Source organism: Ostrea edulis, chromosome 6, assembly GCF_947568905.1.
Source record: "Ostrea edulis chromosome 6, xbOstEdul1.1, whole genome shotgun sequence".
NCBI classification, from domain to species: Eukaryota; Metazoa; Mollusca; class Bivalvia; order Ostreida; family Ostreidae; genus Ostrea; species Ostrea edulis.
In genome coordinates this window covers 17,421,537-17,447,409 of record NC_079169.1, presented here as the reverse complement: position 1 = coordinate 17,447,409, position 25,873 = coordinate 17,421,537, and the positions used below count along the sequence as shown (strand labels likewise).

Here is a 25,873-nt window from a genome sequence, read left to right as displayed (position 1 = left end):
ACGTCCATCTTAGACAAAGAATTTACGCTCAAGTTTATGACGTTTTTGATATTCTGTATGACCAAAAGCTTGAAGATCCAGATTTAAATGTGAGTTAAGGGGAATAACGTGAAATTAATCATTTATTAAATGTGTATATCAGCGGTAAACATATTTAAAGGGATTTGTAAATATCAACAGGAAGTAAATCAATATTATGAATTTACTGGGAGGTTTATTCTTATATTGTTGTGTCATGTTAGATTTGTATTTTATCTTGACTGAATATTATTTTAAGCTTACATTTGTTGCATATGTCGCATTGTAATTAAGTTTGAATGAAAAAATTAATGAAATGGAAAAATTACACGTAGATCTATTTTTAGTACATGTTAGCTGTTACTTACAAATATTTAATGATTAGCCTATATACACTAGTACACATATAGAAAATAATTATACCGTAGAGCATGTTGTTAAAATGAGATTACATATACTTAAATGAATAGTGTATACATTTTATTTTGTTTGGTTTTGGGTTGTGTTTTTGTTTGTTTGTTTTTTTTTAAAATAATTTTTTTATATTATGTAGGAAAAAGTGAATACAGATATGGAGTCTTTCACAAAGAATATTATTTCTCCAAGAAGAGAACCAAAGGTTTTACCGGTAATTGCCAATTACATGCATGTACATTCAGAGTTGCAGATGACCACCCACGCTAGGCCAGGTGCTATTTTGGGAAATGGATGAATAAAATTTGAGGACCAGCTTTGCAAATAGATATTATAGACCTTGGAGTTTGACTTATAATCTTGAATCTTTGTTTTATAACTATGTAGTATATTTTTCTTTAGAAGGAAATTTTGGGGTGGACTGGGAATCAACCCGTGACCCCTGCATTACTAGTCAGGTGGTCTTACCACTGAGCTATTAAAGCTGATATCCATGGTCTATATTGCCCAATCTACTAAAAATTAGATAAAAAATTTAAAAAGTCCAAAGTAGTTATTTGATCTGAAACAGTAAAAGATTATTGATAATATAGTTTTTAACAAACTGGTTTATAACTTCAGCTGAAACACATATATATCACCAATTGTGTTTGCCGATTTTATATTTTTCTGACATTTTTGTCATTTCCAGCAGATACAAGGATGCCTTAGATCTCTTGTGGAAGTTGTCTTTCTGTATTTTAATGTTAAATATGTCAGCTTGTCTTATTGAATGCAGCAACTCTTTTCTGAAAGCCTCTAACATCACATAGCATATTATTATACCTCAGTATGAGAATTCTATACAATGCAATAATCTGATTGGTCTAGACAGTCATGTGACAGGGATGATTAAACTTCATATCCCCCTCTCAAACATCATTTCTCCCCATCATATTTCACCCCTTCGGCAGCTTCGTGCATTTTCCATAAATTTTACGTCAAGGTAGACGTAGTTTATTGTGATGTCACAGTAAGTCTGAGTCATTGTACTTTCATAGTTTGTATTTCGCAAAATATGCGGGTCTCTTATATATAGTTAAATTGCCTGATTTTTTGTGATAAAAAACAAGCCAGTAAATCAGCATTTAGGGAGAATGGAAATACAAAAGCTGGTTATCATATCACTGTAATTTATTGTTTGTACCTTCTAATACGTTGGAGATGTTACCATTTGGGAAATCTCAGATACATAAAATGTATAGATGAGTGAACTGCAAAATGCATTTTTGTAGTCTTAATTGCTTTATTTCAGCATAATAAGCAATTTATAGCATGAATGTTCGGGAGATATAAAGATCTGTTCACCCGAGAAATATCATTGTGTGAATAAATCTTCATATCTCCCTCATTGTCGTGCAGTAAATGTATATATAAGTTCATATTTAAGGGGAATTTTTTGAGAATGCAGTTGGAGCCTCCAGGGGAGGGAGGGGGGTGAGGGACACCTCTCAAAACAGACATACTGATTGTTATCTAGTGAGGAATCATTTCAATTCATGGGAGCCAATGTTCATGGGTAAGCAAAATTTTGCTGGTTCATGGGGACATAATTTCGTGGGTAAACGATACAGAATCACTAGGAGAGACAACTCTACTTGGTTTTAAAAAAATATTCAAAGACACGAAAATCCATGTGTAAGAGTGACCCACGAAATCCACAAACATCAATCCCCTACAATGATGATTCCAAAAGTATATTGTAAGACTTTGATAATTTAAAAAAAATGACTTGGAATATATAAAAATTATGTTAAAATTCTCAGACAATTTTGTGTAGTTTCTACAAATGAAGGGAAAATTTTTATCTGTAGAAGAGAAAATATTCATTTCTTGTCAAAGGATGGAAAAAGGTACGCGTTACTGGTAGTATAAAGAACCTAGATAAGTCCCTGAATAAAGTGCACTGTCTACTATGAATAGAGTAACTAACAAATAAAAGACACATTTAATGCTACAATAAAGTTGTTTGGGTCCATCCGGATCCCAGAAACTTCTGATGACCCCTGAAGTTTTACGCGTCTGCAACCCTGACATGTTCATGCAAATGTATTAAATAAGTATTTGGGAATTCTGTCTCCCTGATTAAAAATTGATACATGTAGTTTTTATGGCAGTAAAGTTTTTTTTTTTTTTTTTTTTTTTTTTTTCATTTTCATTGCACCAAGCTTGCTTTATTGCAAATGGTATTAACTTGATATTTGAATTTTAAATATTGAATTTTTCTTTCTTCTTATTAAAGAAATTACCAGACACAAAGATACTTGATGTGTCATGTGGAAATTTAAGAGGAAGGCTCCACCGAGAATTGTTTACTTGCCCTGGGATACACCGAGAGTGTATAGAACTGGAAGATCACACTTTTGTAACACCAAAGAAATTCATGTATATGGGAGAAAAAGCAAGATTAAAAGACTGGAAAAATGCAGTTAGGATCAATGGCATCCAAGTCAGGTATTGCAGTCAATGATGTGATACTCACTATTTTTTTAAAATTTGATTGTGGATAATTTACTAAAGAACATGTACATATGTATCAGGGATAAAAATTAACTTAGTTTACTACTAGCAAATTTTAGCTTGTGGATTCTTTTCCAACTAGCAAAATTGAGCTTTTACTAGCATATAATATCAATTGATTGTCAGAGTTGTCAAAGTTTTCAGACATTTGGTCTGACAGAGTTAAAGGTCTTATCAGACCAGACAAAGCTTTGTCAGACCAGATACTTGTACCTTGTATTGCATAGAAAGAAAGATGAAGAAAAAAGACCTGCTTCAAATGCCTTTTATTGTTCTAACAGCAATGCATCTCCTACCCATATCCAGCCAAACACAGTCAGTCTTCCATTTATCTTGTAACTTACGAACATCACGGAAGCCTTTGTAATTGTTTAAGTGGTCCAGGTTCAGCAATTTTTCATTTCTTATCAAGTTGTTTGTTTGTTTTACGTCCCATCAGGAATTTTCCCCTCATATTGAGACGTCACCAGCTGTAGGTGAAGTACCACAAATTTAGACCTGTATGCTTTGGACTCTGACTGATGGCCTTAGTACATGTAGTGAGGGTTCTTCAATGTGTTAACACCTTACATGACAAGGGATATCATATCCAAAAGACCCATGACTCTCACTGTTAAACACTGGGCGTCTAGTGAGGAGGTTTGGTGTAGCTAAGGGATGAGCAGAACTCAACCTTCCCATTACAAAGCAAACGCTCTACCAGTGAGCTACCATGATCGGTCTTTTCTTACTGGGTAGAGAACCTTTCACAAATTTTATCAGCCATTTTGTGTTAGTGACCTTCACTTGCGCATCCCGAACCGGAGCTATAAAATATACGGATCATGCCCGATATTTTCAAACGGCCATTTGGACCATTATTTTCTAGCAAGTCATTGGTCCCGAAAATGTTTTACTGGCCTTGCCAACAGGACAGATAGTCTTCAACAACTCTGATTGCTTTTTTACAGAAATTTAAGAAAGTAAAAGAGGACTTTAGAAAGTTATCTTAGTCATCAGGATTCCAGTTGAGCACCTATATGTACATAAAATCAGTAAAGTAACAATCCGAAAGCTTAAACATTTCTCTTCATTGTGTCAAATGCTTCTGCATCACGAGCAGTTTGTTTAAAGTTACATTTTTAATTTATTCTCTCTTGTGGTAAATTCTTTTAAGGAAACACATTGATGCAGGGCACTTGACATTTTGGAACCATGAGAAGATGTGTACTGGGAGATGTCAGGCCAGAACTGCCATACGACCAGATTCCATCATTAACAACCCTCCTCCTACAAGCTACCAGCCCCCTGTCACATTACTCACAACCACAGCAGAAAATGGAACGATGAAAATACAGGTTTGTATGTAGATGCATTTACAAGATAATGAGTTTTAGTTAAACTTAGCAGCAGACTCAGATGAGCTTTCTGATTTAAACTTTTGCATCTGTATATCTGTCTTGCATAAAAAATTTCATTTATCAAGAACTACTAGATCAGTTTCTATTGTATTGTACATGCTGAAAAGTATCCTTGGGTAAAGAATTCAACAAAAGGCCTTATAAGGGGAGATAGATTAGAAATGGGGTTGAATGTTATTGTATTTTTAGCTCTTCTGAGCCAAAGGCTCAAAGAGCTAATGCTATGGCCATTTGTGCGGTGTGCGTAAACTTTTTAGAAAAAGGGCTATAACTCAAGAACCCCTTGGCCAATTTTTTTCAAATTTGTTACAGGGTATCATTGGCCCAAGGGCTTTCATACATACTAAATAAAGGGATGTGACCCTTTAACAAGGGGAGATAATCAGGAAAATACAAACAAAAGTAGTGGTTGCTAAAAAATCTTCTTCTCAAGAACCACAGGGCAGATTATCACCAAACTTACACATAAGGATGAGGATATGTTGTAGATTAAAAATTGTTCAAGGCATTACCCTGGGGCAAAGGGCGTGGTCTCGAGGTCACTTCAAAGTTGACCTAAATTTAAATTTTTTTTAAATTCCTTAAATCTTAGATATTTTAGTCATTATAAGGACTAGGATCATCAAATTTTGACAGTTGATGCATCTTAGGACCTTGTGTCAAGTTGTCTCAAAAGTAGGTCACGGTGACCTACTTTTTGAATTTTGCAGGTATTTATTTTAAAATTAATTTTGTTGCATATCTTGGACACTTTGAAGCCTATGATCATCAAAACTTGTCAGTTGGTGGATCATGGGACCTTGAAATGCGTCAACTGAAAAATAGGTCACCGTGACCTACTTTCTGAATTTTATGGCTTATCATTTATAGATATATTTTAAGTTGTTATTTCAAATACCAAGAGGTTTAGAATCATCAAATCTTGTAAGTTGATGCATCTTGAGGCTTTGAAACATATTTATAAAAAAGTAGGTCACAGTGACCTACTTTTTGAATTGTGCAGATATTCAAATTTCACATTTTCAATTTTAGATGCATATTTTGGGCACTGTAAAACCTAGGATCATCAAACTTTGTCAGTTGATGCGTCTTCAGTCTTCGGTTTGTGTCGACCAAAAAGTAGGTCACCGTGACCTACTTTTGGTATTTGACAGCTAAATTACTATATTTCAGACACTATTTGATCTACAATCATCAAACTTTGTCAGTTGATGCATCTTGAGTCTTCGGAGTGTATCGACCAAAAAGTAGGTCACTGTGACCTACTTTTGGAATTTGACAGTTATATTTATATATTTCAGTCACTAATTGACCTACAATCATCAAACTTTGACAGTTGATGCATCTTGAGTCTACGGAGTGTGTCGACCAAAAAGTAGGTCACCTTGACCTACTTTTGGAATTGGACGGCTATATTTATATATTTCAGATACTATTTGACCTACAGTCATCAAACTTTGTCAGTTGATGGGTCTTGCATGTTCGAAGGGTTTCGACCAAAAAGTAGGTCACCTTGACCTACTTTTGGAATTGGACGGCTATATTTATATATTTCAGATACTATTTGACCTACAGTCATCAAACTTTGTCAGTTGTTGGGTCTTGCATGTTCGAAGGGTTTCGACCAAAAAGTAGGTCAACTTGACCTACTTTTGGAATTGGATGGCTATATTTATATATTTCAGATACTATTTGACCTACAGTCATCAAACTTTGTCAGTTGTTGGGTCTTGCATGTTCGAAGGGTTTCAACCAAAAAGTAGGTCAACTTGACCTACTTTTGGAATTGGACGGCTATATGTATATATTTCAGATACTATTTGACCTACAGTCATCAAACTTTGTCAGTTGATGGGTCTTGCATGTTCGGAGTTTGCTGACCAAAAAGTAGGTCACCATGACCTACGATTGGAATTTGACAGCTATATTTCAATATTCAGATACTAATTGGCTTAAAATCATCAAACTTTGTCAGTTGATATTTCTTGGGTTCTCAAAATGTGTAAACCAAAAAGTAGGTCACATTGACCTACTTTTTTGAATTCTTAGGATTTAACTAAAGATTTAGAATACTAAGAGGCTAAGAATAGAAATGGTGGGGTTGTACAATTTATCAGAAGAGCGATTCTAGGCCCTTGGGCCTCTTGTTTTTTTTTTTAAACACCTCTAGAAATTGAAAAATTTATATTAAAATGTCTTTTTTGTTTGTTTTATTTATTTTATTCAAGAATTTCTCACCCCTATAGGCACATCACCATCTGTAGGTAAAGTGCCTCAAAGTTTACATGGCTCTCAGGGGGGTTCTTTAACTTACCAATGCCTGCCATGTCATGGGACTTTCATTCTGGAGATTATATCTGAAAATCTTTGACTTAATTTTGCCTTTGATGCTGGGTGTTTGGAAATTATCCTAGGTTTGCCAGAATCCAAACTGAATCTGTTGCCAAGAGAATATCCCAACCACTACTAGGGTACTCCAAGCAGTATTCAAAGATTTATTTATTTTCTTTGCCAAGATTTCCTGAATAATTTCTAGGTCTCATGGAGAAAAATATGTAGTTCTTGTCAGAGCTATATCTTGAATTCTTCTCATTTGTTAAATTATTAGACACCCATTCTTAACTCTTATGACTTAAACATTTGACATAACCAGGAATAAGACTAATTATATAAGGTTAAGGTCAAAGGAATTTCTGAAATGTTATTTTGTAGTGCATGAATGTGTAGGAATTCATGTTGATTACGATATGGAATAAGGAGCAGTGTTCGAAATTAACCATAGACCAAGTCTTTGTCAAATGGCACTGGTCTATGCCAACTGTAATTGAGATAGACCACATTGTCTAGGCTGATTTTCTAAATTTAAAGCAATAAAGTTATCCCAAAGGACCCCTACATGGTCAATTGACGTCTGATAAATGTTATGAGGAAAGGAGGATATTGTTATGGAAATGGGAAAGAGAATATGCTTTCTAAGTACATTAGAAGTAAATGACAATGTTGGGGGGGGGGGGGGGGGTTGGTATTTTTTTTTTTTTCAATGTTGTGGTCTATGCCAATTCAATGAGGTCTATGTCATCTTGTTTTGGCCTAGACACTGACATATATGGCAAGAAATCAGAGCAGTTTTAAATCAATTTCGAACAATGAGGAGTATTTTAGATATGAACCAGTAATAATGTCATATCTTACTCATCCCATGGGACGAGTGGTTATTAATATTTAAAAAATTCTCACCCTGCAGTTTCATATTCTGGAATTTAGAGGTCCTACCTTGTAACGCTGTGAAAATTGCTGATAATGTTTATGTGATAAAGCTAGTAAGAAAAGGTTTTACAAATATACTGTGGCTACTGAAATCATGATATGTAATATGCAGATGAATTATCGAACATTACTGAGATATTATATCATCAAATTGAATAAGAAATATTCTAATGCAACTTTTTTGCAATCTGCATTTTGGTTTGAGGTAATTAAACAAGCATTAACGAAATAAAGCTTTTTATTGTGATGTCATTGTAAAATGGTGCAAAAACAGCATCAATTGTAAACTTTACATGATTTTAAAATAGCAAAACTAATGAAGTATGCCATATACATCAAGCAAAGTGCAAAATTTCAAAATCACCATCTTCTCATTAGTTATTTATTTAATGCATCACTAGTAAATCTCAGTATGGGATCAGATGTGCTAGAAATGGAAGAAAAAGTGACGGATTTCTGGAGGAGGGTAGAATATAGCCAGATACAAAAAAATGTTCTTAGCTTGCCACATCATTTTATCTATCTGCAACACCTCATATAATTTATTTTGCAAATCTAGATGTCGAAAAATTAACATGCACATTTCAGAGTTCATTAAAAAAAATGTGTATATAGTATGTGCCGTATGTGTCCAGGTGGCGTAGTGGTTAACACACTCGGTTCTCACGGCTGCAACCCGAGTTTGATCCCTGTGATTGGCAGTGGTTGTATGTGAGAGGATATGGCGGTCGCCCGCTCGGACACGTGGGTTTCCTCCAGGTACTCTGGTTTCCTCCCACAATAAGATCTCCTAGCGCAAACAAGTTGGTAAATAGCTAGTATATAGCTGATGTTCATGTCCGACTTTAAAAATAAAGATTATTTATTATTACAGAGTGTATCAGGTGGGGTACCCTGAGATGAAGATAAATCAGACATTATTTATTATTACAGAGTGTATCAGGTGGGGTACCCTGAGATGAAGATAAATCAGACATTATTTCATTATTACAGAGTGTATCAGGTGGGGTACCCTGAGATGAAGATAAATCAGACATTATTTATTATTACAGAGTGTATCAGGTGGGGTACCCTGAGATGAAGATAAATCAGACATTATTTATTATTACAGAGTGTATCAGGTGGGGTACCCTGAGATGAAGATAAATCAGACATTATTTATTATTACAGAGTGTATCAGGTGGGGATGGGGTTCCCTGGGATGAAGATAATTCAGATGAGCTAGAGGATGTCAAGCCTGATCTGGAACAGCTTCAGCTCCAGATGATAGAAAACATGAACCAAGCTCAGAAAAAGATCCAGTCTACACTTAGCCTGCGGACTCCGGTTGCCTATCCAGACATCCAGGGAGACACCACTGATGAGGGTAAGAATAGACCATTGTGTTGTCCGAACAAATGATATGCCACATTAATCATGTCTAGTTTTAATATGATGTTTTCTGTGTTCCATAGTCTAAGTAATATTTTCAGATGAAGAGCATTTAGGTAAAGTTTTGTTTATAGCCTGATTTTTTTAATGTTAGGCCAATTCAACTTAATTGATAGATTATCATCCCCGCCTGCCCCTCAAAAATCGTCCAGCCCCGAATTTTTTTATTTTGCGAAACTTGCGATTTCCGGAAAATTTTCATGCCCGACTCCGGTATTTAAGAAATGAAACTTATAATTCTTTGTTTGATGCATGTATCAAACGAAACATTGGACGGAAAACTTCATCAATGCGCGTAGCGCATTGATGAAAAAGTTTTCCGTCCAATGTTTCGTTCGATACATGCATCAAACAAAGAATTATAAATTTTATTTCTTATCATTTAATTATGTTTTTAAGATAGAAAAACAAATAGTTTCTCCCATCAAAAAGCTTGAATTAACGTTTCTGAAATGGCGCGTGGGAATACATAAAGGCAAGAATGAAAACAAAAACAAAACGGCATGGCTGTGCGTTCAGGTCAGGAACAGTTACTGTGCAGATTTAAATGGATTATACGCCAAATTAAAGGTGCAATGGTTAAAAGCTGAATTAAATATAAAGGAAGATAACAAGTGGTGACTGGATTTATGCTGCATCATGTTGGAGGAGACGTTGAACACTGGTTGTGTTGTTGGAACGGTGGAATGCAATTCGGCTCCATTTCAATAATGAGGAAAACGTTCAAAACGCACTCGTTGACTGAGCCCCATATAACGCAGTTCAATTTCATTGATATTTACCAGATCAGAAGTCACCACTTGCTCCGTCATGTTATCGATCTCGTAAAGCAGACGATTCATACCGGGAACTCGTGTAATCTGTCTACTTCTACCAGTAAGTGGTCTATGTCATCAAATTGACTATTCTGCCACGTCATCGCCTATGTATGTTGTTTCTTTAAATTAATTTGTATTTTATTCATATCTTTAGTTGTGCTAATTTTTGATAGCAATGAAAAACAAAAATCAAACAAGTGCATTTCGTTATATATAATGCTTGTGTGGAAAATCCCGTTCTATAAATAGCGCTAAAATTAGACCGGGGAAGACACATTCCAGAGAAAAGTAGTCCCGCGTGCTTAGTGCAGATGAACTCCGAACGAAATTTTGACAGAGAAATCAAACAAATTTTTCAACCAATCAGCATCGTTTATAAGTCATCACTTTAAAGGTTATTAAATGATTTACACTTCATGTTAACATTTCCGGTGTAGCAACGTGAAAAGCCACATGAACAGTGAAGAAACTATTCATAATGGTTTTCTTAATTTCTCGCGTTGTTACGAGTGTAGATGAAAGAAAGGGATGGTTTGCTACAAATTTTAACGATGAAAAGACAATTATAGATTTCTATAATGAATTTGTTAGTGGGAAAGTTGACAATAAAGCACCTCAGCCGGATATTCAGACGGCGAGAATCAATGTCAAAATCGGGCACACAAAAAAAACGATATGTCAACAGAAATAGACCCATGCTCAAAGCTTGGCGATGCTATCCCATGCCTAGGGCCATATATTGAATTTCATGTAAATGTTGACGTTAACCAAAACATTCAAAGTAGTCCTAAAGCTGATGCATTAAAAATTTTAATGGATGCAGCAAACAAGGCATGCCACCTCCCAAACTTAAAGCATGAACTCAATATAAAAAAAAAACAACTTTACAATGACATATTACAATGGTTGAAATCGCAAAATGTTGGTTTCATATCCTCCAACAAGGATTCTCTGGGTGTAAACTTGCTTAACACATTATGTGATGCCTTGTGGTATGTTGACGGGAATTACTGTACGCTGGCAAACAGAGGATGTGCAATACCTACTGTATTGTCACAATTCCAAGGTTATTATATGCCTGAGTTGAGAAAAAGGAAAAAGATTGGTTCTGAAAGTTGGAAAGAAAATGTACTTAGAAGTCATGCAAGTGCAATTCTTTTGATCTCTGAAAACAGCTTTTTGAAAAGGGAAAATTGGACATTAGTTCAACAAGTATTATTTGAATTTGGTTGCAATTTGAAAAAGTATTCAGATTTTCTTGCTTCGCAAAAGAACAAGGTCCAATGTAGTTCAGCAAAGAAGGTTTTGCAGGGGGACAAAGAAAGGTGGGAGCACCTGTCAGCCAGTGCTACTGTTAATCCCGGTAAACAAATCAAATACCAAACACTACATACTGCTATCATCCACAGTGGTTTCTGTTCCCCCAGCAATGTAAATGATCATTCACCTGGAGAGTTAAATAGGGGATCTGATTATTTCAAAAGCATTACTGTTCCTGTAAAATGCTGTAAATTTGCATACACTGGAGCTAAGTAGCATTTGGTGTTTTTGTGGAAAGTACCAGTTGATATGTCAGAAAGTGAACTCCTAGCTAAAAATATGACTATCGCAAGTGAACTACGCAGATCATTGCCAGTTTATCACAGCCGTGCCATGAGGCGGGAATTTCTGAGTTTGTTTGGTCGTTGTATTTCGAACAAATCTGTATTCCTTAGAGAAGCTTATAGACGTTTGACAGGGGATCAGTCTGCAAGTTTGACATATTCTCAAACTGAAGTTGACAAGCATATAATTGAAATTCTTGACAATGAAGATTCTAATTTGAGATGCAACAATATGGGTCAGCCTGAAAAATATGATGCATTTCTTTCAGAATGTCAAACCTATATCAATGAAAAGATTGAATTGGCTGTGGATGATCGAAGGCATGATAAACATGACAAAGGGGAAGTAATAACACATTTGGCTGATGCTTTTTCGAATCGTGATCTTTACGAGCAGGTCAAAGCAAAATTACCTGAAAACACACCTATTCCATCCCAGCAGTGGCTGCGTTGGCAGTTTTGGCCACGACACAGTAACTTTCAATCTTCTCATCGATATAGTGGGAAATTAAAAGTTAAATTTATGATTCAGAGTCGTCAGTTCAGAAAAACACACATAGATATGCATTATGCTTCTGCGATATTTCGTTATCAGAAAGAGTTTGCCATATGGTACAAGCCTTTTTGCAATTTTGTATTGTATGGATGACATGCACAAGTTAAAAGTAGGAGAACCTGGATGTCCAGTAGCAACTGTGGAAAGAGGGAAACAGGTTATTGTCGCCATGGGGAAGAGATTTGAAGTAGCTGATCATGATTTTACTAAATTTTCATTAACACCTAGTGTGAACTTATTCTCTGTCATACCTGATGAGATAGAAAATACATTTTATGGTGGAAATGTTTTTGTTGGCCTTAAAGAATCAGCATTTCAACCTTCTTCCCCTTGGCACCATGCTGCAGAACTGTCAAAATTTTTGAGATCCTCTTATTCAGAAAATAATGTAATAAAACCCATTCTAGTTATGTATAGCGATGGCTTACTTATGTCTCAGTTCAAATGTCATTGCTTTGTATATTTTTAAATTTTGATCTTGACATGCTATGCGTAGCAAGACACACACACACCCCCCACCCCCCCCACCCCCCCCCCCCCCCCCCCCTCAAAATAGGTGGAAAAATCCTGCTGAAAGGATAATGTCTGTTCTGAATTTAGGTTTCCAATCTGTAGGGTTAATGCGTGAGAAAAGAAAGAATTTTGAAAAACATCTTGAATCAGCTAATTCACTTTCAGAAATAAGAAATCTCGCCGAGAAATATCCTGCTTTCGAAAATGAAGTTTTAGATCAATGCTATTGAGCCAGTTCGTATACTGCTTTCAAATGTGGTAAACAGGTTAAAATGGAAAGGAGAGAATTTTCAAACTTTTGCTCCAGCAACCAAGGAGGAAATTTTTGACCTCAGATGCAAGATTTTGAAGATAGACCCAGAATTAAAAGCTTCTGACAATACACAAAAAGATATCAAAAACAGAAAAATGTTTACAAAATTTTTGAATGATCATTGCAAAATTGCACACTATATGTTTAGTGTTAAGAAGTGTGGGAAGAGTTCGTGCACAGTCTGTCAAAAACCTCGGTTGCCTGACCAAGCATCTCCACCACCTCCCAGACCCTGAACCCTTCAATGCTAACAAATATAAACCATTTGAAGAGTTGTATGGTAAGGAAACTTCAGAAAAATTTCGTCCTTCATTATTAATAAATCCTCAAGTGCTCATGGACTTCCCTTTCACCTTCGTCTCAATATGCTAAAAATGTTGAAATGGTTGTTTTCTGCATAATTAGAATGTGATAAGCCAAGGGTGTTGTATGCACAAAGAGTAGTCAGAGGAGCAAAGAAAACACAATTGCAAAATTCTCTGGCAGAAATTCAGTACTCGTGTGATTGTACATTTAACGATTTAGATCTTTCTGAAGATCATATTCTAAAAAGTGTTTTTGTTAAGAAGAGCCTTACTTGTAATTGTACAATTGAGCTTGCATATTATTCAGCAGGGTTTGAAAATGTTTGTTTGTATTGTGGTTCTGATGCACTTGTTGAAGATGAGGCAAGTGATGAAATCAAAGCTAATAACTTTTACCCATTATGTGATGAATGCAAAGAGAAAGGCAAAAAATTTGTTGAACGTCACACCAGAAGTGTTTTAAATTCAAAGTAAACTTATGATTGGAAATATTTACCTGTCGTATGAGGTGCACTTTTAAAATGTCTATGATAGACTTCAGTGGTATTGTATAACCTTGCTTTTTATGCTATTTCTGGTCATGGTTATGAAACATGTTTCATGTTTTGTTATTTGTCCTAGTTTTGTTTATGCTGAAATAAACAGATAATTCACAACATCTTTTATGAATTTTAAATCTCAGTAGTGTGCTTAATGTTCTTCATATCTTGAAGAAGTTTGGTATCTTTCTGTGTTTGAAATTAAAGCTTATAACTTTAATTCATCTGTGAAATCAGCATAGATTGATATCCATCTGGCATTATATGATGAACTTCTGTTGACAAAAACTCGTTTGTCATACCGTAAATATTTTTCTCGGAAAATAAAAATTAAAAAATAAAATCCTCCCACCCGCCCCATACTTTTTGGTGACCCTGGATGATAATCTACCAATTAAGTTGAATTGGCCTTATTTTACAATTTTTAGTTTTTCATGTGCTTGTCTTTCAATGGGACACATTTTGGTATGGCGATGTCTGTATGTCTGTCTGTACGTCCGTCCATTTGGGGTTTTCTCTTTCTACTGTCATTTGTCTGTCTCATATCAAGCTGAGTCTTCTTTGTGGATCACTCTAGGTCATGTTGCAATTTTGATCCATTTCAACCTCTCTTGCAGGAGTTTTGCCCCTTTACTTGAAATTCAATGTTATGTGGAGGGTACATGATTTACCCTTCCAACTCCTACCACAGTTTTAAATGAGGACCTTGTTTTACAGAGTGTTTGTATGGGTATTGAAGATGAGCATGTGGCAAAGATTTTGATTTTCTTCCATTTTTTGAGAAAATCACATATTGTTAAACTCACTGAGTTTTGAGGAAATATTATGAAGTGATTACTTGGTTTGTCCATTTCACTCCTCTCACAGTTATCAAGCTACTTAGGCCTTTGTTAGCAACTTGAAGATATGCATGTTGCAAGGACTTTGATTTCCAACAATCTTCTAATTTTCATGTATTATTTCTTCAGTGACAGTTTTTAAGCTAAGACCTTTTATTCATACAATGCAAAAGAAAGCATGTTGCAGCTTGATGATGGCTGATACCACCCTAAGTAAAGTTCTACAACTCCTGGTATAGAATCACCCTACATTTAAAGTAAGCTTGATGATGGCTGATACCACCTTAAGTAAAGTTCTACAACTCCTGGTATAAAATCACCCTACATTTAAGTAAGCTTGATGATGGCTGATACCACCTTAAGTAAAGTTCTACAACTCTTGGTATAGAATCGCCCTACATTTAAGTAAGCTTGATGATGGCTGATACCACCTTAAGTAAAGTTCTACAACTCCTGGTATAGAATCATGTACACTACATTTAAGTAAGCTTGATGATGGCTGATACCACCTTAAGTAAAGTTCTACAACTCCTGGTATAGAATCACCCTACATTTAAGTAAGCTTGATGATGGCTGATACCACCTTAAGTAAAGTTCTACAACTCCTGGTATAGAATCGCCCTACATTTAAATAAGCTTGTGACAGGTGTATTATGTACTGTTTCTGGTACTCCTGTTTTTCTTCATGTTAAAAAATGTTTCATTTTCTGATTGAGTTGAATTTATATAGGATCTCCCATGTTTTGTGGTTTGATATGATTTATGTTTAATGAGTTGTGTGTTTTCTATCCCCGAGCCTTGATGAGGGTTAGTGTTACTGTTAGCCTTGGCTCGGGGGGTAGAAAACACACGAGTTGGATGTAAATCAAATCAAACCACACACCATGGGAGATTCTTTTTATCACGTGTTAACCCATCCCCACCCCACCCCCCCACCCCCCACCCCCCAGTTATTTAATTACATAACTTTATTGTTGGGAATTTTGCTTCCTGACATTTTGTAAATGAACTACGTAAAATTGACATTTGTTTGTGATGTCACAAACAGCGTTGGAAAACATAGTGTAATAATGAAATTTTATGTAATCGATGATATCCATTGGATAAAGGAGTAAACATGTGATAAAATTTGATTTTCAATGATTAACTTAGAAATTTAAATATTTGGTGTATCGGGTATACGTGAAGTAATAGCATCATGAAATGCATAACCAATTGGTGCTGTTAATGTTATTTAATTGCAACTTTCTTGGTACCATACGGTAAATCAGCTTTTATTAGTGTGCAATAAATGTTCACTGTATATTATGTGTATCCACAAGCATCACTTTTTTTTGTGAAAATTAGTTGCCAAAAACTATTCATTTGTCTATGCATGAGGTGTATACATATATGTTAGTTTACTTGAGAATTTTACTTTTCACGGATTCACAGATGTAAAAAGCTGCAAATGAAAGTTCAATAGTTTACAGTATTTAAACTAGGCATCTTTCAGTAGCTGATACACAAAGTTTGTATCCGTGTTCAACAGTTAAGTGTCTCCTTTCAAAAGGAATGGACGTGTCGTTTAGTTGTCCTCCTCTTTGTGAAAAGGTGACATTTTGTTTTACATCTTATTTCATCTTCTCTCACTTCTTTTCCTATCTTTTGCTTTTTACCAAAGGACTAAGACCATGTTTAGCTATATCGGCCCTGTGGTGTGTTAAAAAATAAAGCAGAATGAATTGAAATAAAATTGTTATCATTTGGTAATATAATCTTTATACCATCGCGACGTACCAAGATTTCCCCGCCAAAACGTCAGCTTGTGGAATTCTATACAAGACAAAACCGGTATCGGTCTGGTTTTCTGCAGATATCTCCACTTTTTTCAAATTTAGTCATATAATTCATATAAAACACGACCTTCGATCCAGAAACTGACTGTAGTCTATCAAAATCTATCAATACAAATAAATTTTGCACGAACGATTTTTTGGATCGAAAGGTGTGCTGTTGATGAATATCAACTTTGAATTAAATCAAGAGCAATCCGGAATTATTTATTTTTGTGAGAGTTGTGGGTATTTTATTAATTATGTTGCTTTGAAAAATTAAAACAATATACTTATGTGGAGTCTACATAATTTCCATGCAGAATACACCCCTATGTGGTGTTTTTATCACAAGTTTGTGCAGGAATTCTAAAAGCTATAGAATTTTGATGCGTAAACAAACGAATCTGCTGTCCGACAAATTGGACCTTCAATGCTATAGAAAGTTTTTATTTAGACGACATCAACAGAATTACTATATCAAAATGAAAAGAATTTATAGAACATGCATTGATATAACTAAAACTATTGCCGAAATATCGAAAGTATAACGTTAACTAGGGCAAGTAAATGTATGAAGGATTTTTGAGCGAGTAACGTCATAGGCGCCGTGGCTTAGTGGTAGAGAGCCCGTCCTTCAATCAGGAGATCCGGGTTCAATTCCTACCCGTGTCAATTTTTTTTTTTTTTAAATCATAATGTTAACTACATTTTTCTTTGCGTTATGAAAAATTAATTTCTTTCAAGACACTGAAGATAAAATTATACCTGAATACAAATTAAAATCAATAGGCCTATGCAATCACAGAACACCAAGAAAACATGCAAGGATTACAGATTACATTTTTTTAAATTCATTGGAAAAAAAAACCCAAAATACTTTATTTTCGGACTTGATTTTATTTCAAAGTATGAACCAGCAAAAGATAATGGAAAGGAAAGTTTTTCCAATGCATCTAATGTACAGAAGAAAAGTCAGAAAAAATGTGAAAGCATTAGCTATTCGTCATTTCCTGCAGAGTAAGAACTTTCTTGTTGAAACCACCACATGCTATATTGTGTAGCAAGTGTAGACGTGTGTCAGTAAATTCACATCCAACAAAATTGTCACAACCAATCTTGACCACTTCCTGAGACAAAGTCTCTACAGACAATTTCAGTACCTCTTGACAGAACCAGGCCTGGGGTAATGGTAATTAAATGACAGCCAGTTTCAATGTAATGGGGGTGTAATGGACCATTTTTGCATTACAAGTAATGGTAATGTAATGCATACTGTACTACACATTATTTTTCATTACATTTACACTACTTCAAATATTTGATGATATTTTGAAGATTTAGAATAATTCATTATATTAGTGATTGACTGAAGCATTTGAAACATTGATGACAATCAAATGCAATGAATAACTTAATAGATATGTTTCCTAACATTGCTGAATATTTTGTGTACTTATATTAAAAATCATAATACAGAAATAATTTTTCTACCATTTCTTTAATATCAGACAGTATGTTATGTAAATGTGTAATGTAAACTCACTCTCAAGTAATGTAATACATTATATTTCAAAATAGGAGTAATGGTAATGTGAAATTTTCTAGGTAATGTAAGGCGTTACATTGCTATGTAATTGACCTCAAGCCTGGATAGAACACCTTCTCATGCATATATGCAAGTGCCTTGGACCCCAACTTGTCATTTCCTCTTTTACAAGATTTTCAGCATTTCTTCATAGAGATCATAATTCCAACTGCAAGGTGTCCAAGATGATGAATTCAGACCTGACCAGTGTTTTTGACAATTTGTTAACTTTTGACTCTACACTTTTTATCAGGACAACCATTCTTGAACTCATTCAAAAAGTACATTATGACATTCATAATTCAACATGCAGATTTTCATTTGAATCATCAAATATAAATTCTTCCAATTAATAACACCCCCCCCCCAAAAAAAACCACTTTAAAAACCTCCACAGGTATATTTCAAATGACATAGAACCATGGTATCAGGATGTCTCTGGAAGTGCCATGGGTTAATAAGGGTTAAACTTCAGAGTCGACATGTTTCTTCCAAGCAATATAGTCTTGTTTGGATCCAGTTTTTCCAGTTCTGATATAACTGCCTGATACTGTACAATGTAGGTGTCAATCTGGTCCCCCTATTGTGGGAATCTGTTTCCACATAACTGCTGTATAATCTGGTACCTTGCTATTGGCAGGCACAACAAGGAAGCTATTCCTGCAGTGATGTCCAACACTTATCCGCATGTGTCACTGATGCCACTATCATTGATGAATCTGATGGCAGTGATGATAGCATTATTGAGGAGTAGGAATATGGATTCTTGTCAATCTGATTCATGTCACCCTTGCCATAAATTTTTGCTGTACATATTATATCATCCTGAAATTCAAATTACTCCAGTATTATATCATTATCAAAACTATATCATAAATGAAAGGTGAAGATAACAAACAGTGATCAATCCCATAACTCCTACAAGCAATACAAAATAGATAATTGGGCAAACACGGACCCCTGTATTATAATATTCATATAAAAGTTGTACTTTCATGCCCTCATGTATTTTCATTCATATAGAATTCAGAAAAATTACATTTATGTATTCGGTGGGAGATTGACATGTCTCCAACTAAACAATAGAGGACAGATTAGCTACATGTACATTTCTGCATAAATAATTATATACACAAACATTTCATTTGAATTTGATTCCCCATCTAATAATTTTTGTTGTAGCTAATGTTGATATATTATCTTACTTCACAATTATCAGCAAATTCACAAAATATTTTTATCTTTCATACTCTTTCTTGTGGTAGATGTATGGAAAAATTTAATATTCAATAATATAAAGGAGATTTAAGCTAACAAAAAATTATATGCTTAAATCATGGTAATACTCATGAAATTCAACATTCTCTGAGTGATTCTATGTCTAATCCCAATGCAGGCATGTAAGTTGTAAGCGTAATTGTTGATATTAAGTTTGACATGTTTACAATTTATCTTGAAATAAGGCATATTTAAATTATAAAACCAAACTGTTCTTATGATTTTCCTGGCTTAATGGTGATTTAAGTATTTAAAAATTATTGAATGTAAAAATCATTCCGACTTTTCTAATCCATGTTTCCGCGTAAGGCCAAAAAAAATATATATATGTTAATTGGTTTCCACTTTCCCGACCTACCCTAATTAAAAATTTCTGTTGACCCTAACACATTTTTTTCTATTCTCACAGATTTTGCAAATGTCATCACTACAACAAGAATATATTTATTGACTTATGAAGTTATTTATTATGCACTAATACCAGACAGATTCCAAAACACAGAAACAGTTTTTGTTTACAGTAAATTGAAGAAATGTATCGATTCATCATATAACTTTTATTTGATTACTAAATAATCACTAAGTTAAGTTTAAACATAGTAGAATACTAGAATACCAAATCATTCGAAAATTATTCAACCTATAACCCCTCACAGGCCTACATGTTACCCCCGAGACATATACCATTATGGAAATATACATCTATATACAATTATATGTCTCTTTAACCTATACAAATACTTTTTAGACCATACAATGATACATGGAAAGTTCAAAGTGTAAAGTGAGTCAAACATCATGTAAGAAAATTCAAATAGACCCGAGAAGGTCATGCACTCGGAATTGAAAATGGCATGATCATGAAACAGCTGATTTTTCTGATCAGCTGATATACATACAATTTTAAATCTTAACAATATATAATTATAATAGATAAACAATAAATATATGTTGACAATGTTCAGTTAACAGATTTGTTGTGGGATTTCCATCAGCCCAATGCATGAATATTATGAGTTTATGTCAACACACCACAGGCGCACCATACTATACGTTCCATGCGACTTGTTTATTATTTTTAAGAGCAATTGGTACACCTATTTGGTTATACAGTTTAACGAGTAGAGGTGAAGTATATTCATATTTCTAAAACTTACGTTGAAATGCGATGAGTACATCCTCTGCAACTTCCACGAACAGCGCAAACAGGCTAACGGCGCGGCGTGTGAAAATGGCCGAATGAAGGATTGAAAAATATAGTGTGCCATTCGGGCTATAAGTAAAATAACCTTCTTGCGTATTTGGGAAAGAAAATTTCTTTTTCAAGATCTTATTATATATTAAACCACTCATTGCATAATCATGTTTTACAATACGTTACCACTTCTAATAATATATAGCGACGTTGTATGACGCAATCTTAAAAAGTAGCGCAAATTATAGGATTTATACTAGTAATGTAAACCTAAAAATTGTGTTCTTTCACCAACTCTACATATAAAAACCAGTACATTACAGGAAAAGAACATGTTAGAGAATATTTCTAACAAAAAATTATTCACTTTGGACGTTAGGCCGAATTTTGATAAACATGGTCTTGGTCCTTTAACAGGATCATGTCTTTTTTTATCATTTAACATAAACGTATGATACAACTCCTGTGTCTTGTGCCAGCCTGTGACTTTTTTAATTTTATCTTGCTCACAACTTTCAAATGGTGAGTGATAGGATGTTGTGGACTGACTAAATGTTTTGTTCTGTTTACAGAAGATAGGATGTTGTGGAAGGACGGACTAAATGTTTTTGTTCTGTTTACAGAAGATAGGATGTTGTGGAAGGACGGACTAAATGTTTTTGTTCTGTTTACAGAAGATAGGATGTTATGGAAGGACGGACTAAATGTTTTTGTTCTGTTTACAGAAGATAGAATGTTGTGGACTGACTATATGTTTTTGTTCTGTTTACAGAAGATAGAATGTTGTGGACTGACTATATGTTTTTGTTCTGTTTACAGAAGATAGGATGTTGTGGAAGGACTAAATGTTTTGTTGTTTACAGAAGATAGGATGTTGTGGAAGGACGGGCTAAATGTTTTGTTGTGTTTACAGAAGATAGGATGTTGTGGAAGACTGACTCAATGTTTTTGTTCTGTTTACAGAAGATAGGATGTTGTGGAAGGACAGACTAAATGTTTTTGTTCTGTTTACAGAAGATAGAATGCTGTGGACTGACTAAATGTTTTTGTTCTGTTTACAGAAGATAGGATGCTGGGGAAGGACTAAATGTTTTTGTTCTGTTTACAGAAGATAGGATGTTGTGGAAGGACGGACTAAATGTTTTGTTCTGTTTACAGAAGATAGGATGTTGTGGAAGGACTGACTAAATGTGTTTGTTCTGTTTACAGAAGATAGGATGTTGTGGAAGGGGATAGTGGAGTTAGGATTGGTAGATGAGTTTTTCCGAGAGATCAAGGCATCTCTGGATGTCCTCAAAAACAGAATGGTCAGACGAATGGTACCTCTGGAAGGTAAGTCTTTTCAGGGAAATAAAGTCGTATATCCTCAATGCTTTTGTTCTGTTATCATGACACTATTGTACTCCCATTCTAAGAAGCTTGTATCCAGTATCTTATAACATGTAGTTTTCAATTTGATATCTCTTGCTCCATTATCTCTTTGTTTTATTCCCTTATAACTGAGTTAAAATATATCTCATCTTTGACAAGGTTCTGTCTTTTTATTGACTGATGACAACCCAATGAAATCCAGTATTTCTGTCTTTTTATTGGCTGATGACAACCCAATGAAATCTAGTATTTCTCTCAGACTACAATTACTGATCAAATTTAGAAAACACTGGTCGTTGAAATGTGTTTGAATGAGTACATTTAAGAAATGAACATCACTTTTGAGCTGTTCATGGTCAGTATGAACGGATTTGGATTTGAGGCAAATTCTCTGTGAATCGCTAGCGCGATTCACAGAGAATTTGCCTCAAATCCAAATCCGTTCATACTGACCATGAACAGCTCAAAAGTGATGTTCATTTTTTATATTTACATTCATTTACTAAAACACCGTTTGTTTACATTGCTTCTATTTTGTTGCATAAAATGAACTCCTAGCCTCTGTCACAGTAGTTATTGTGACGTACGTCAACACATAGACATGACGTCACATTTCGTCTCACCCTGCCTTTTATCAACATTTCAAGGTGCACTGTATTTAGGAGACTGCAAGATTGGGATGATAATCCACGTATGTTTACAATCTTAATCCAAAGGTGTGACTTGCGAGATCTTTGTAACAGATGTTCTATTTTTTCAAATCATTACGCTCTCTCAGTCGCGTGCTTTAAGCTAGTTCATAATCCATTCATAGTCAATGTGAACGGATTGTGTCGCGCGCTGAAATTGGTTGGTTCATAGAGGAAAATGCCATTTGCAATATAAATATATACTTATACATATTTATTCCTTATGCTTTTCAGATACCCGAGCGATATCTGTAATTGTGAAACAGCTTGGATTGATGTCCAAAATGAAGTATAAGTTGGAAGCTCATCAAATTGACATGGAGAGACAAAGACTTCGACTGGACAGAGAAATGGAAGGTAAAGTATCAGAGTTAGCTCCCTTTTAAGAAACAGAAGAATATTACACTAAAATGCAAGTAATATGATATACTCTAAAAGATTTATATCGGTAAATATGAGAATTGTCAGTAAAAAAAACAAATCTTTTCTGATGCAGATTTGCAAAAGAAAGTCAAGGAGTATGAGCAGAAGAAGGAGGTGTTAAAGCGTAAGAGTGAATGTTTTACTCAGCTTCTGGATATGGCTAAGAAAGATTCCCTGCCTGAATCAAAGAGGAGCAGGTCAGAAGACTCCGCCTCACCAGTACAACTGGTATTTGCTAATGCTGGTTCAGTCTCCAACTCTGATTTTGAAGAGAGTTATGAGGACAGTGACAATTCTACACATGTCAGGATAGTGAAAAATGGCTCAAACAATGGAATTTGTATCGAATTTGAGAATGAAAGTGAGGACTTAAATTATCACGAGAGTGACCAGGGAGACACCGACAGCCATTCACAAAGCCCAATGACGCAGGACGAAGAGAGTGCAGGAAAGAGTGATTCCAAAGCTACCAAAATGAGTGAACGCATCAGGAAAACTGCGCGTTCCAGGCGAAGCACTCACAATAAAGAATTTGTGTCTTCAGAAGACATTCCAAACTGAGGCTGTGAAATCCACTGTTATACATACGTGTAGATGTTTCTGACTATGAATTCAAATTATGCAATACTTTAAACATTAGCTTTCATTAGCTTTGCTTGTTTCAAGGGAATTTACAGAACTATTTATATACTGACTATATACTCATCAATCATAAATTCACAGTTGAAGTTATGTCTTTGTAAACTTTACCTTTTCTAGCTGACCTGAGCTGAAAGCTTAAATGAGCTTTTCTGATCACATGTCATCCATCTGTCTGACTGCAAACTTTTCACATTTTCTACTCCTTCTCCAGAATCACTGGGCCAATTATAACCAAACTTGGCTAAAAGCATCCTTTGGTGAAGGGGATTCAAGTTTGTTCAAATGAAGGGCAAAGTCCTTTTCCAAGGGGAGATAATAGAAAAAATATTGTGACAAATTTTGGAAAATTTTCTTCTCCAGATATAGTACAGATTCAAGTTTATTAAAATCAGGGATCCAGGGGATAGGATGGGGCTACAATAGGGGATTAAAGCTTTATATGCTGATTCATTTATAGATAAGAAATATCTTCATAGATATTTCTTGAACTGTTTAAGCTAGGGGCTTTCATATTTTTTAAAAATATAAGTTCCTTATAACAAGACCTTTCATGTGATTCAATGGAGTGTGATCTTGACCTGGAAGTTTGACCTACTTTTAATCTTGCCTTTTTAATATGTCCTGAACTCTTTCATAACTTGTATATAAATTTCTAATGGCATGTCCTTTCATTTCATATCATGTCCTTTTACCTTATGAATTAAAACTCATGAGTTTGACCTACTTTTAAGAAATTATAACCTAAGAATTAAATCAGGAACTATTTTAAGTTGGACTTTCATATTTTGTATAGAGATATATCGTAACACAGTGGTGTGTGATCTTCTGAACTATTTAAAGTAGGTCTTTCATATATTGTATATAGATTCTTTATAACAAGACTTTGTTATACTTTAGTGTTGACCTGAAACAATGGCAGGGCCAGTGTGGCTCAGGTGAGCAATGTAGCCCATGGGCGTCTTGTTTCATTTATGTTTAAACCGCACCAGGTTTAAAAATCATGATTCAAATTATATGTTGACAACTAGAATGGGGTTTATACAACATCTGTAGATGCCTTATTTTACACTTACTATCTTAAAAAATGACTTGTAGATAGCAAATAGTGAGAACAGAAAGTCACAAGTGGTCTGTGAAGAGTTTTTACATCAATTTTTGCAATATAAAAATAAAATCGAGTGGTGCTTCTCACAAAATCGTGAGATAGTAAATTTCTTGTGTATATTTTGGAATCTACAGAATTGTTGGTCAATTGGTATGTTTTGATAAAGTTTTATTTATATTAACTTTTTTTGCGATCTTCAGTGCTTCATGTGACACTTGGAATATAAACTGTTTGCTGCAGAACTGTAGCTCTCTGGAAAATGCTGGAATAGATCAGAGAGCTGTATGTCCACCCCTTATCAAAACCTCAATTTTATGGTACATCTTTTTGGTGCACAATTCACTTGTAATGTTATATCTCGGTATTTTTACTTTGCTGCCTCAAGATCCTAATTTCGAAGAATTCCTACACCCGTGTCAAGTCATAACTACAAACATTGATATTGTGATACTATTTTAGTCTCATGAGAGCTGAAAACTCCAAGCTTCAATAAAATTAGCCAGTTTATGTAATTATGAAAGTCAATTTGAACTCTATTGATTATTGTATTTATTCATATTTCTAATACCGTAGTTTTCAGTCTTAGATATTTCTTTATCATGACTAATCAATATTAAATTTTAAAAATGTAGTTCCTCAAGATGTTAAATAAGTTCTTAACAAAATTTTAAGTTATGTATTTTGTTTTAAGGATTTTTGTGGGAATATACAGTTGTACATATTGCAAGTAACTTGGACATGTTGTTCACAGATATAGAGAGAGAATACGAAAACGAATGGATATTGAAATTAACGAGTTTAAATAAATTGACTGGCAACCAATCTGATTAAAATAAGATCTTTGATCCGCTCCGTTATTGTTATCAGTTCAAATGAGATTTTATTCAATACATATCTGAAGGTAGGTCTTCACACAGGTTTTGTGAGAAAATGTGTTGAGAATTTGCAAGATAAGATTTTGAGGTGCCTATTTAAAAATATTCAGATATTATACTGAATTCTGCGCACACAAAAGCTGCACTTTAGATTAATGAATCTGTAACTTTGAGAGCTCTACAGTTCTGTAGTCTGTAAACTTTTGTAGAATTTACAAAACAAGATAAGTTTTTTTATTGAATTATACCATTTATGTTGATATAATTTAGATCTATATTGTTTTACAGAAATCCACATTAAAATTTTGAACATTTAA

General features: G+C 34.5%; 1 protein-coding gene and 1 long non-coding RNA gene across 2 annotated transcripts; one reads left to right on the top strand and one right to left on the bottom strand.

Moving 5' to 3' along the window:
* Nucleotides 1-17: 17 nt before the first annotated feature.
* Nucleotides 18-25,873, top strand: LOC125646875 (glucocorticoid modulatory element-binding protein 1-like). Its single transcript, XM_048873473.2, has 8 exons — nucleotides 18-89; nucleotides 572-646; nucleotides 2,714-2,925; nucleotides 4,148-4,328; nucleotides 8,829-9,024; nucleotides 21,661-21,783; nucleotides 22,746-22,868; nucleotides 23,008-25,873. The coding sequence occupies exons 2-8, from the start codon at nucleotides 590-592 to the stop codon at nucleotides 23,493-23,495; spliced, it is 1,380 nt and encodes a 459-aa protein (XP_048729430.2). The 5' UTR covers nucleotides 18-89; nucleotides 572-589; the 3' UTR covers nucleotides 23,496-25,873.
* Nucleotides 18,248-20,522, bottom strand: LOC130047164 (uncharacterized). The gene is made up of 2 exons (XR_008796214.1): nucleotides 20,414-20,522; nucleotides 18,248-18,803 (listed from the first exon to the last, which is right to left on the bottom strand). It is a non-coding gene; the product is annotated as an uncharacterized LOC130047164 (long non-coding RNA).